Source organism: Nanorana parkeri, unplaced genomic scaffold (assembly GCF_000935625.1).
Source record: "Nanorana parkeri isolate BGI_ZX_2015 unplaced genomic scaffold, ASM93562v1 scaffold380, whole genome shotgun sequence".
Classification (NCBI taxonomy): Eukaryota; Metazoa; Chordata; class Amphibia; order Anura; family Dicroglossidae; genus Nanorana; species Nanorana parkeri.
In genome coordinates this window covers 1,187,308-1,201,893 of record NW_017306648.1, presented here as the reverse complement: position 1 = coordinate 1,201,893, position 14,586 = coordinate 1,187,308, and the positions used below count along the sequence as shown (strand labels likewise).

The following is a 14,586-nucleotide window of genomic DNA, read 5'->3' as shown; positions in this document are numbered from 1 at the left end:
TCAGGTAAGGCTGGGTGAAGGCTAGATGGGGAAGGGGGGGGTTTAAACTGGTGGGGGGCGCGAGGGGGGGTTTAAACTGGGGGTATTCTAATTTACATTATAATGTATTGCTTAGACTTGTAGTCCTGTATAGCTGGTGGTGTTCTGCATTGATGTATAATGATTATACAACAATGCTGAATACCACCAACTATGCAGGACTGCAAGTCCCAGCAATACATTATATTAAGTAGGGATGCACCTGTGCCAATACTGGCCATTTTCACAAGCACTCGTACTCGTGAAAATGACCCAATACTAATTGCAGATACCGGCACTGGCGAAACTACCAGGGCTGCATCAGTCGCATTTGCGACCGGGCCCTGGTGTTCCGCCAGTTTGGGGGGCCCAGAGAGACCAGAAGACTGACATTGATTTGCCATGTGTTCCGGAGATCACACTGCGGCCAGAATGCAGTGAGGTGGCCCGAATGCAATCTAGTGCGTTCCAGCACGAATCGGACCTGAACGCACTGGAAATGGTGTGAACTAGCAGGCCCGGCGCTACCGCAAGGCAAGGCAAGCGGGCTCCTGAGGGCGCTGCAGGGTGAGGGCGGAAAAAACAGGTCAGGGGGGGGGGCGCAAAAATGCAACTTTGCCTGTCTAGGCAAAAATCCTAGCACCGGCCCTGTGAACTAGCCCTGAAAGTCATAAGATACATAGAGGGGAATTTATCAAAACTGGAGCAGACAGAAACTGGAGCAGTTACCTATGGCAACCAATCAGCATCCACCTTTTATTTTTAAACCTTAACTGAAGAGAGAAGCTGATTGCTTGTCATAGGCAACTGCTCCAAATACTTTTGCTTCAGTTTTGATAAATTCCCCTCATACTGTTTGAGGGGAAGCATCGACCATATTGAGTGGGGCACGTGAGATTAATAACGTGCTGGATTAGTGTGATCCTAGTACATTTTATTACTTCATTGCTGTGCTGCATGTGTATAGTAAATAAAAGTAATTCACCGGCACACACTTGAAGGGTTTTTAAAGTATTGATATGTTTATTCAATACCCAATGTCACATACTGTCATACAGTGCTAACGTTTCGGGTCCGCACAGGGATCCTTCATCAGAGCGACAGTGATGAAGGATCCCTGTGCGGACCCGAAATGTTAGCACTGTATGACAGTATGTGACATTGGGTATTGAATAAACATATCAATACTTTAAAAACCCTTCAAGTGTGTGCCGGTGAATTACTTTTATTTACTATTAGTGTTTTGCACGGCACCATCCGTGTGGTCACCTGGGCACCACATATACCTTGTGGTTTATAGACCGTGGCAATGCGAATGGGACTTGGACTTTGCTGCATGTGTATAGGCCAATGTAGTTGGATCTGTATGTGTGTTATAATTAATCAAAATTAATCGATTAAAAATAATTTCGATTAATCGAACACGAAAATTTTAATCATTACCAGCCCTAAAAATTACGTATTCTTTTGTGAGAATTTTAAATTATAAGACACCAGATACATCCAGTGTTTATATTGTCAGTCAGTTGTTATATAAATAACGAGAAGATATTGGAGGACCTCAGCTACAGTTTGGTCGTTTGAGTCAGGGCCCAGATGAGTTTATCTACAACTTTGAATTGGGGGATCTGAGATAAGTGAACTTTAGACAGAATAGCATTTAGAGCAGTGGTCTCAAAGAAAAGTAAACGGACCGCGTAACCCGACTTATGGGAGCTGCTACACGGTCTGCATCTCTGTTGGATGCAGACCGCAGAACTGCTTCGGTGCCGCACTCGAAATGATTAGTAAGGTCTGCAGCAGACCTTACCAATTAATCACTGGTGATCGTGCCTCCTGACAGCCTCCTCGCTGCAAAAAGGTAAGCAGGAGAGGGGGCTCTGTATTGTATTTTACATGCAGGTGTGCACAGATATTTTATATATATATATATGTGTGTGTGGGGGGGGGGGGGGTGTATTATTTTATATGTACATGCACACCGCATGTAATGGTATGCAATATGATTACATTTGTTTAGGAATCAATCACGCTCCCTGGACGCATCGATTGTGCATCCAGAGTGTTTTCTAACCGCATGTAATATTAATCACATATCCAGACATCTCAACTCCCCCGGATGTTCCGAAAGTCTCCCGCTATTAGATGCCGGCTCCCGGACGCCTGGGGGAGAAACATTTTCTCCCAGAAAGGTGTACTCTGCTTTATCTAGCAGAATAACCCTTTCCGTGCTGTCTTTTTTTTTCTGACATCGGGGCTGCCATCAGTCAAAAAAAAAAAAAAGCATTTCAATTTGCAATAGCGAATAGCAGACTAGCTATTGCACCCACCCTCTGCTGCTGTCAATCAGCAGAGGTGGACCTGAAGTTGTCCATCTTTTCCACCTCTGCTGACTGACAGCAGCAGAGGGCGGGTGCAATAGCCAGCTTGCTATAGGCTATTGCAAATTGAAATAGTCAATAGCAATCTAGCTATTAGTTGCTATGCCGTTTTATTTTTTTTTCCTGACAGCAGCAGCTGTCAGAACACAAAAAAAAATCCAGCAGATATCAAAGGAAGCATTAGCTTCTTTGCTATCTGCCATCATTTCAAGGGGGTGCTCGCTTCCTTGTTGTTGCACCCTTGTAGAGGAGGGGGGGAGTTGACAGAGGGCATCTCCCTGAAATGAGAAGGGCACCTCAATGAAATGACTTATTTCAGGTTGGGATCCCTGCATATCATTACATGCGGTGTGCAGGCATTTACATGCTGCTGCTGTCACCTGATCATTAATTTTATTGGGCGATCCCCGTCACTTGTAAACACCAGATTAGTGATTCCTGCTTCGGGAAAACGCAAGTTCCTGATGCAGGAATCCCTAATCGCACCTAAACCTAGAGATATGAATGGGACCTTATTGTCAGTGTATATTATTGTCCGTAGTACCATACCGGATATAATTACACTTTATTTTAAAGTATGAAATTTGGCAAGCGGGCCCCATGGGAGAAAAAAAAATTGTTGAGTGTCCCCCGAGTGAATTGAGCTTGAGGCCCCTGATTTAGAGTGTCCTGGAAAATACACTGCCACTCTACCCATAGTACACAACATCATTCAAAAACCTAATACAGGATACAACAGCCTGCATATAGTAAGACATAAGTCTTATGTTAATTAATGTTTTACAAACTTTATCATGAGGATCAGGGTGAAGGTCCACTTTAATGTAGACTCAGCATGAGGGCATTAATCTACAGATTACATATGGCAACACATTAATACAGCCTTTCTCAACCTTTTTAACATGGGATCCCTTGAAATAACTTTCACGTCTTGGGGAACCTCTGCCATTAATGTGGCGATCATTGAGAAGAATAATTCTCACATTGCTTGTCAGTTGGAAGAAAGCACCCTTACAGATAGCTAAAAAGATTATTGTTGTCAGTGGATACATATCTGAAAGGCAGGAATTGCTGATTGTTTAAAGGAACCCCAAGCAACCACTAGAGAAACACTAGGGTTAATCAAAAAATTAAAAGGTTGGGTTAATCTAAAAGCATGACTGTAGGAGCAGTAACACTGGTTGTACAAGACATTAAAGGAAGATTTCTGATGTTCTTGGGCTGTGGCCAAGAGAGGAGCATGCATTAGGGGACATTATCTCAAGTGATATTAAACCTTATTTATTTTTATTGACAGTGCCAGAGGTACTTTTAATTCATCTTTTTGTTTGCTTTATACTTTTTAATCTCCTTGTTTTCTAGTTATCCCCAAACCACTGGCCCACCCCACCCTGTATGGGTGTCTCCATCAGCTAGCCGGCTGCTGAGGAGACACCCGTGCGTGCTCTCTCCCAGCTGTGCCCACACCTTGGCAGAAAGAACCTATGGCTCCTCTGCCTTCAATACCCTCCCCCAGGACCAGGAAGTTCGGGGAATGCCGAGTATCTTCCTGGTCCTGGAGGAGGAGACAAGCGGCCACAGGTAAGTGTGGGGGGGACGACGACATAGAAAGGTACTTGGTATTTTTTACCTCAATGCAAATAATGCATTAAGGTAAAAAAACACCATGCCTTTAAGCAAATTATCAACAGAGACACAAATCAGTCTGCTTCTCTGACAGGTTTACAGTGTATTTGCAACCCTTTGCATCTGTAATCCTGGGAAGCCAACTGTAACAGATTTGAAGTTCTGAGACAGGTCTAAGGGCTAGTTCACACCAGCCTCAGTGTGTTCCGGCCGCACGTAGCACATAAATGCCTGCGTTCAGGTCTGGTGCGGTTAGAAAAAAATGCCACATGCACTATTTTTTCTGATAGCAACGGACCGGGATGCAGGCATTGATGTGCCATGCATTACCATGCAGCCGACTGCACTGCGGCCGGAGGGCATGGCTGCGGTACCAAGTTCAAGTTGAGTTCAATGCACCGCCATGCCCCCTCCTGCCCCAAAACAAAGTGAACTAGCCCTCATACTGAGGAGGAGAAAGATTTCCCCTCTAAACAAATGCATAATTAAGAAGTGGTCAGGTTCAGGTTTTATTCTGTTGCAGTGCTACTTTAGGCCTCATTCACACACAACGCAAGCAAAATTGTATATTGCGTATATACGAGCGTCTATGCACGTATATACGAGCGTATATGCGTGCACTATATGCAATCCCAGAATGCATCACTCGTAATGGAATTTTTAATGTGCTGTACGCATGTATACGTAAACATCTCTGTTCCATTCTGTTTTTGCGCATATACTGTATACGCTACGCAAATATACGGCTCCATACGTGGCTGTGTGTATGGAGCATTTATTTGCATATGTAACATATGGTACAATACGTGCGTATATGCGCGGCAGTGTGAATGAGGCCTTAGAGAAGCTGAAGAAGGAATTCATGACTCACGTTGTAACCTTGTAATAAATCTGTTGCACAATCCACCTCAATCCTGCTGTATAACATTGCCTTGCTATGCAACAGAATTGATAAATGTCCCCCACAGACTTTATACAGCTGTTTCAAATCTGACATTAATGTCAAAGATAAACATACAGACTAAATAGTTCAATGAAAACAGATACTGTTACAAAAATTTTTTTTATTTTGACAGAGAATATATCCATCTTGTCAGATACAAAAATTAAATGATAGAAGAAATACTACTGGGTGCTGTACACAGATTTAAACTTCAAATGGTATTTCTGACTGTCCTGTACTCTCTGAATAAGGCTGTCCACTTCCTGTTGGCATATCGGCCGCCTTCAGGTTCGTTTGGCTTTGCTTGTAGGACGCACAGCATCCGCCCTGCCCTGCGCTTGGCTTAGGTTGACCCAGGAATCAACGATCAGGGCAGATGGGATTATAATCCACAGACCGTTCATAAATACAAAGTAAAACCAGAAATAAATTGGATGCCACATCTCGCTGTGGCTGAAACCTTCCCGGTATTCTGTGTAGAAATACAGGACATCGCCGTACAGTTGACCTGTGAGGACAGAGAAGAGTGAAATATTTGCAGACTTATCCAATCAATCAGTTCAGGGAGCAAAGTGTTAAGTGCAAAGTACAGGACCTACAACAATCAATCAGAATCTAACTGGTACTGGCGTGACTTAAAGAAATTGTTTGTCACTAGTTACTGTGCTTTGACCCTTGTACCATTTGCTGCAAAAGGTCACTGATGTATGTTGCCACCCTGCTTTATTGCTGCATTATCAATTGAAAGGGTGCTGTCGCTGCAAAGATTTTCCCTAGAAATGTGTAAAAATTTGTATTTTGTTCCCCAAGTTTAGCTGTGTACAGATCTTAAAACAGCCCTTTATGAATATTTGTATTTTTCTAGGCGTTTCGTGACCATATACATACAAGAAGCTGCAAGCCTGGTGCACCAATAAGATCAATAAGCCCCTGCACTTATTGTGCACAAGGCGCTGTGTCCCATAAGGGCCTTTGTGACAATAGGAGACATTTCTCTTGACTTCCTATCCCTATGACACCTTGTGTGGCAGTGGTCATAAAGACAGGAATTGATTGGAAATCCCCCAACCTGGTCACTAGACTTACCAGAGGTTCTAACACTTTCCAGCTCTAGGCAAAAAGCTTTGACTGATTGGCTGTCATCACAACACAATTTTTGCTGCTCTAGCTTGTATGCATGGGCTCATTGCTCAGTTCCAATATGTGCCTCCCCCTTACCAAGTGACACGATGAGCTGCAGCACGAAACGGTATGGCTTATTCTGCAGGAAGGAAATGACAGTCAAAACGCTGAGTGGACCCCAAGCCCAGGCGGTGATGGTTTCCATGCAAACTGTGAAATTATCAGCTCTGTAAGAGGAGTGGCAATAAAAGAAATAAGATATCATGAAAGAGAGCAATTAAGGCAAGCTGACCTTAATGCACACATATACACTTAACAAAAAGTTCTGGTACTGAGGGGAGATATTTTCTTACATCCCATTTCTTTAGAAAACCTGATTATAATGGAACGCAAATGTGTTCCAACTTAATGGCTTAGTAAGATTTGAATTAGGAAAACCAGCAAGATGGTCAGGGAACTAAAAAATACTGTATCTGTAAGTGGTCAGCAGTGACCGTGAACACTTTTATGATCATTTCCTTTCAAGCCTACAGCTACTCATATGACAGGTTTCCTTCAGGTGGTGTATCTGGCTACATGACTTGCCTTTTGCCTACATACAGTATATACAGATGACTACCAAGCTTTACATATATTTCAAATCTTTCTTTTGGTTGGGCAAACCTATTAATACAATTGTCTCAAACAGAAGACAGTACGGTATAAGTCCCCATTCACACCTAGGCGCCTGCGTTTTGGCATGCTTTCCACTAAATACATGCACCTTTTGGGTGCGTTTCTGCATATGGGTGTATTGAGCGTTGTCCAATGAAAAGAGGTCCTGCCCATGACATAATAAACTCCTACACTTTAGCCAAGTGGTTAACAACTATAGCCTTTCAGCAGCTGTGGAAGTCCTGTGATGAATATAAAAGTCTGTACACACAGAAAAGTTAAACAGGCATGACACCCAGAGGTAGCTGTATACGGGGATTTGCAGTTCCACAACACATGGAGATCTGCAGCGGCACAGACCTACAATAGCCACACATGCAAGCAGAAACATAAACTACAACAGTATCACAACTAACTATATAGATTTACATTTGCTGTCCTGGACGGATGGAGGGAAAGATTCCCATTCTGCCCAAACCTGGCAAGCAATTTGGATCCAAGCCTGCCTCCTCCTTCCTCTGTTTTTATAAAGGGAGTTGCGCAGGTCATACAGGCATGGTTGTGCCTGCACCAGCCTTATAAATGCCTCAGAGTCAAACTTCTGCAAACATGAATCAGTCATTTTGATTCCCAGTGTGCTTTGGAGGTGGTCTTCCACAATATATATGCGCCTTAAAAACGCGCGTTCTTTTTGCACAAAAACGCTGCGTTTTGCATTGATATCAATGGAGCACAAAAGCGCTGAATCTGACTGCAAGAAGCTCATGCACCTTTTCCAGCGTTCTTACAGCTTGCTGCTAAACGCTCAGGTGTGAACAGGCGCCATAGGAGTGAATGGGAATTCTTGTGTTGTGTGTTTTGACGCTTAAGCTTTCAGCGTCAAAACGCCCAGGTGTGAACAGGGACTAAGAGATGTAAAGGAGAGGCAGTAGCAATATATAGAATGTAATGTTAATCATTGGGCTGTTAAATAATGGGAAGAGCCTTCTGCTCGGTCCTCTGACCTCATTGCCCCAAAAGCAGCTGCAGCATTGGTTGTCTTAAAGGTGCCCATATACCTTGCGAAAAACAAACGCGATCGGGTTTTTGTACGATAATCGGCCATGATTGTTCACTTGATGGGAAGTGAACAATCATAAGTACTGTACAACTGGGGGAATCTCCTTGATCGGGCAGGCTGGAAAACTTTGTTCGAATCGTACAAAATTGAATGGATTAGTGGCGTTTTCATATGGAAGAAAAATCGCAACATGAACACTGCACATGTGCAAAAGAAAATCTGTTCTGTCGATCAACAAAATTCAGCCAGTTAGTATTACACATGTGCATGGCAGAAAAATTTGTTTCGGACTAAACAAATGAAAATGAAAAACATTTTCATTTGTTTCGTCAAAGGAAACTAATGTTAATGCTGTTTCAGATTCGGAGGCAACGAGCCTCAGAAACCGCACAAATAAACAGATCGAGTGGCGTTTTGCACATGCGTGCCACCATTTTGGAGTAAATCTTGGGATACACCAAGATGGCCGCCCCCGAACATGTGAGAGCCGTCACCTTGGTGTATACCAAGATATACTCCAAAATGGCGGTGCACATGCGTGGCGTCATGTGACATCATTCACTCCGCCTCCAAGATGGCCGCCACATGTTCTGATAACGGATTTTTTAATGCCCGAATATCGGTTTATTATATTTGGGCATAAAAAAAAATTAGTTATTTCGGATTCGGACGAACCACCGAATCAATTGACTTTCGTTGATTTGCAGGTTGGTCCGAATTTGAATGCACATGTCTAGTTAGTATTGCTAACGAGCGAATATCGAAAACTACATTGGTCTGTGTATGATGGGGTATTCAAGTGTAAAATCGAACAGGGGTTTGATGACAGGACAAAATAAATCAAACGATAAATGTAAGGTGTATGGCCACCTTAATGCAGACCTTGCAACAATACATGGTCGGCTTATCTGGTAGCAACCACTCCCTGACTACAATATACTGGAAAGAAGCACATACAAAATACCTTACTCTCCGGGTTCCCTCCTTTTCCTGACACTGACAGCTCTGGGCCTCATTGCAGGATCTTGGGAAAATTCAGCATCCCAAATCTTGCACTCTGCAGGTGCGCATTCTCTTTGGATTTATGCCTAGGCGAACCCATTGTAAACCTGGGAGTATGTTAGGCATTTTTTCTCTTTTACTTTCAATATTTTGTATTCTGATAAACTCCTTTCTCCCAGTGTTTTGGAATTATGGGGTGGGGGCTGTCAAATAAGTGAACCTTGTGCTTTTTAAAGACTGCCAAACCACATAAGAGGTGGAAACATCAGGGGCTGCGCTTAATTGAAGCTTTCGGACTGCAATGCTCTTAAGCTTAGATAGAGTTTGTGTACGGAGTAAACATTTAAAGGTGGCACCTCTTGATACTCACATCACATATCTGCTGTCTCCTTTGCCATATTCCTTCCCTAAATGAGATACAACAGAAAAATCAGTGACAAGCACAGTGGCAGAAAAATACATAAGATGTCAAATCTAAACTCTCCATTTAAAAATGTTTGTTACCTTGTTGTAATACTGATCTAAAGGCTTTAGTACTATCTGACCTACTGACCTGCAAGTATGCAGAATAAAAGATTTCATTAGCTGGCTGCTTGTTCTGGGTCAGTGACTCGCAAAGCATTGAGACAAGAGATAGACAGGTAAATATAATTTTAAGAAAGAGTACAGCCTCTTCAGACAGGCCTCCGTTCATGCCTGTGCATGGGGAAATGCATGTGAAATTGCATGCATTACCATTGCACACATTCTTAATGGTATCGCTGCCAGTAAGTGCACAGTAGTGTTATAAACGCATGGTACAAAAGAACCATGAGGGGAATTTACCAAAGCTGGAGCAGACAAGATCTGGAGCAGTTGCTTACTTCAGTTTGTTCAGTTAAGATTTGAAAAAGAAAGAGAGAACCTGATGATTGGTTGCTGTGCACAACTGCTCCAGTTTTGATAAATTCCCCCTCCATGTGTTTTGGTGCGTAACATTTTTATTAAAAAAGGTGCATGCACGTCTTTCGTACGATAGCCGCGTCTTGAGCAGCCCATTGAAAATGTGCATGCCCACACACACTGTTGCACATGCACAGGTGGGAAAGGCCTCATGTAAGGTGTAGAAAAAAAAGTGTTCTTGTTCTACTTTGCAACCAATTAGATGTTTTTATTTTCTTTACTAAGTTGAACTAGAGCAGAGGTAGGAAACCTTGACACTCCATCTGTACTGAAACTACAGACCCCATAATGCCTCTGCCTCTGGGAGAATATCTGCAGCTGGCAGGGTCTTGCAATGCCTCATGGGACTTGTATTTTTGCAACAGAAAAATTAGAGCTGAAATCTGATAAGCAGAGATGTTTTCCTTGGTTAGTGAACAAAGTCCATTACGGGCTATCATGTCAAACACTTTCAAGGTTTTTCACAAAAGGGTGAAGAGTGTGGAGAAGGCAGGAGAAGTGAACAATCTAGGACAACATAGCTGAACTGGAAAGTGATCTGAATTGGAGAAGTTTTCCAAATCATCTATGTTGTCCTAAATTGTTCACTTCTCCTGCCTTCTCCAAACTCTTCACCTTTTTGTGAATAACCCTGTTGGTGTTTCTAGCAGAGAAGTTAATAGACTGCTATGGGTAAATGGGATATATAGAAAGATTATACAGGCTGAAAACTGGGCAATCTCAGCACAAAACAAATGTTGTTAATCACATCCCTTACATAATAGTACAGTGTACACAATTTCGTAAATGATTTTGGTTGAAAAAGTGAGGTAGTCTTATCTGTTAATTTGATTTCCCAAAATCTTCCAGGGCAGCGCATGAGATGAGTCACCCTGTCTTGTGCTGTGCTGAAAGATGACTGGTCAAAAATGTAATTCAAAGTAAAATACATATCAGTGACTACTTCCTTTGCAACCTGAAATTTGTAAACACCCCCATTGTTTTTTTTTTATTAGACACTTTCATATGCAAGTCCCCAGTGTTCACGAAGAGCCTCTGTCACATCTTTTAAACATTTTTATAATGCATTCTCATAAATCAAACCACCCTGCCCCCTAATCTTTAAAACGCTATTTTTGAATATTTTGCTGTCTGTGATCCATTGGAGTGATTTCCCTTTGCTTCCTGTTACAAAAACACAACAGGAAATGAGAAGAAATCTCCTGAAATGAAGCCCAGATCCCTTCTGGATCAGGTATCCCCATTGGAAAATGTATCCTCCTGTTTTAGAGGCAGCTGAAACATGTTGAAATTCCCATCACTGACAATGTCATCAGGACAAAAGGGGAGGGTGAATCTTCCCAATGGGGACAAAAGCACAATACAGACCTGACAGGGGTTCAAAACCTTCTCTACTTTATCCAAAACTAAAAAACAATACAGCACAGTTTTAGCTTTAAAATGCATTTTAAGCCCTTTTATTCCACTTACACAGCTGTGACAGGAAGGCCTGGTCCCTTGGGATAATGTGATAAAAGAGGGAGAACCAGCCTTCAATGACACCATGGATGAAACCACAGATCATGAACCAGCAGAGGATGAGGCGACGAGCAGTGCTAATCCCAACAACACGGCCAGACAGGAACCAGGTCCCAACCAGGAACACCCCGGATACTGAGAACAGGAAGGTCAAAATCTCCCACATGGCTCGGTCATTGGGTCGGTATCCCTCAATGTGCAGATCACGAGGCCAGAAAGGGTGAGGAACGGAGGCCACTGCTTCGGATGCCATGCTGCTTTTTCTGTGAAGGAAATATTAAAATTAAACAAGACAAAACTAACGTGGGAAATAAAAACTGCTGATGTCTTTCTCAGCTACCAGTCCCACTTCACTACATCCTCCCATGTGCTGGAGCAGCTTCTGATTGGCTGGCCTGGGCAGCACAGAAAACTCTTGATCCAAGTCAGTGCTTCAGAAAGTATGGAAATCATTGAATCAGAATTGCAATATGCATTTTCAGAAAAAGATCAGGGGATCAAGGGAACCCGTGATGCACTCATGGACTCCCTTTCCCCTTTTACTGTAGGAGGCATTTTTACCTCGGTACACACCAGTCTTTACTATTTACTTAGTTAGGGGTTCGAGTTTTTTAAAATGCCTGGAGTTGTTCTTAAATCCCCAGCATAGGTGCCAGTTGCCACAATATTAACTCCCAGCTTTGGTGTCAGTGGCTGCAATGATAACCCCAAGCATAGGTGTCAGTGGCCACAATATTAACCTCCAGCAATGGTGTTAGTGGCCGCAAAGATAACCCCCAGCATCAGTGTCTACAAAAATAACCCCTAGCATTGGTGTCAGTTGCCGTAATGAAAACCCCCATCATTGGTGTAATTGGCTGAAATAATAACGCCCAACGTTGGTGTCAGTGGCTGCAATAATAACGCCCAGCGTTGGTGTCAGTGGCCACAATAATAACCCCTAGCATTGGTGTCAGTGGCTGCAATAATAACGCCCAGCGTTGGTGTCAGTGGCTGCAATAATAACCCCTGCTGTTGGTGTCTGTGGCTGCAATAATAACTCCCAGCGTTGGGTGGCATTGGCCACAATAATAATGTCCAGCGTTGTTGTCAATTGCCACAAAAATAGCCCCCAGCATTGGTGTCATTGGCCACAATAATAGCGCCTAGTGTTGGTGTCAGTGGCTGCAATAATAACCGCGAACATTGGTGTCAGCGGCTGCAATAATAACCCCGAACATTGGTGTCAGTGGCTGCGATAATAACCCCGAACATTGGTGTCAGTGGCTGCAATAATAACCCCGAGCATTGGTGTCAGTGGCTGCAATAATAACCCCGAGCATTGGTGTCAGTGGCTGCAATAATAACCCCAGCATTGGCTGCAATAATAACCCCGAGCATTGGTGTCAGTGGCTGCAATAATAACCCCAGCATTGGCTGCAATAATAACCCGAGCATTGGTGTCAGTGGCTGCAATAATAACCCCGAGCATTGGTGTCACTGGCTGCAATAATAACCCCACCATCGGCTGCAATAATAACTTCAGCATTGGTGTGAGTGGCTGCAATAATAACCCCAGCATTGGTTGCAAGAATAACCCCCAGCTTTGGTTGCAATAATAACCCCCAGCATTGGTGTCAGTGGCTGCAATAATAACCCCCAGCATTGGTGTCAGTGGCTGCAATAATAACCCCGAGCATTGGTGTCAGTGGCTGCAATAATAACCCCCAGCATTGGCTGCAATAATAACCCCCAGCATTGGTGTCAGTGGCTGCAATAATAACCCCGAGCATTGGTGTCACTGGCTGCAATAATAACCCCACCATCGGCTGCAATAATAACTTCAGCATTGGTGTGAGTGGCTGCAATAATAACCCCAGCATTGGTTGCAAGAATAACCCCCAGCTTTGGTTGCAATAATAACCCCCAGCATTGGTGTCAGTGGCTGCAATAATAACCCCCAGCATTGGTGTCAGTGGCTGCAATAATAACCCCGAGCATTGGTGTCAGTGGCTGCAATAATAACCCCAGCATTGGCTGCAATAATAAACCCGAGCATTGGTGTCAGTGGCTGCAATAATAACCCCACCATTGGCTGCAATAATAACTCCAGCATTGGTGTCAGTGGCTGGAATAATAACCCCCAGCATTGGTTGCAATAATAACCCCCAGCATTGGTGTCAGTGGCTGCAATAATAACCCCCAGCACTGGTTGCAATAATAACCCCCCAGCATTGGTGTCAGTGGCTGCAATAATAACCCACAGCATTGGTTGCAATAATAACCCCTAGCATTGGTGTCAGTGGCTGCAACGCTTAGTGTTGGTGTCATTAGCTGCAATAATAACGCTTAGTGTTGGTGTCATTGGCTGCAATAATAACGCTTAGTGTTGGTGTCATTAGCTGCAATAATAACGCTTAGTGTTGGTGTCATTAGCTGCAATAATAACGCTTAGTGTTGGTGTCATTGGCTGCAATAATAACCCCAACAGTATTGCACAAAGAATACTTTTAGGAGTTATGTGCAGACCCCGCAATGTATTGTTTTATGACAGAGGCAGTCAATGTTCTCCAAGGAGAAACCTCTAGCAAACATGTATATTATTATATGGTATGATATTGTATATAAAAGAAAAGGCTGAACTTATAGACTTACTTCTCTCCTTCCCTGCAGCCTCTCCAGCACTTCTCTATAATCTACATCTACCTGCATACAGAGTAGGACTCCCCCGCCTACTGTCACTCTACCTCCAATCGTATAACAAGTCTGTAATTTGCCATCCAACCAGAACGTTGCATTTCAAGCACACGTTGTCGACCCATTGAAAAAGCCAGCGCCCTCTGCCTTATTGGCGGCTGAAATGCGGCGCCTTATTGGTCGAAATGAAGGGGGTGGACACTGTCGCGGACTATGAGCCTCGTAAGACGCTCGTTCCACACTATCTGATTGGTGAGGGTGTGTTAAAAGCAGCCGGACCAGGCTTTGCTTGGCTATAGTCGCGGTCGCTCCACCCCATATCACCATGGTTATGGAGCTATGCCACTACTCGACGCTAGGGGCAGGGCTGTATGGTAAAAAGTCTAGCTCCTAGATATGTCGGCGGCCATTTTATTGGTTTGAAGGTATAGTTGGCTGGACTTTTATTGAAAATTGCAAATCTGGTGCTTGTACAATACTTTCGTATTTTTTATTTATTCATTACTTACTGACAATTGAATTCCACTTCCTGATCGATGGAGGGAATGTTGAAGTAAGTCTAACCAGTACAATGCATAGCATAACATGCAATAGCAAATCACGACACTGGATGTCAGCAGAATCACATCTAAAAGAAGAATACA

At 43.4% G+C, this 14,586-nt stretch overlaps 1 protein-coding gene across 1 annotated transcript; it reads right to left on the bottom strand.

Moving 5' to 3' along the window:
- Positions 1 to 5,132: 5,132 nt before the first annotated feature.
- On the bottom strand, positions 5,133 to 13,906 carry EBP (emopamil binding protein (sterol isomerase)). Its single transcript, XM_018559166.1, has 5 exons — positions 13,901 to 13,906; positions 11,219 to 11,529; positions 9,177 to 9,213; positions 6,187 to 6,317; positions 5,133 to 5,476 (listed from the first exon to the last, which is right to left on the bottom strand). The coding sequence occupies exons 2-5, from the start codon at positions 11,517 to 11,519 to the stop codon at positions 5,253 to 5,255; spliced, it is 693 nt and encodes a 230-aa protein (XP_018414668.1). The 5' UTR covers positions 11,520 to 11,529; positions 13,901 to 13,906; the 3' UTR covers positions 5,133 to 5,252.
- Positions 13,907 to 14,586: the final 680 nt, after the last annotated feature.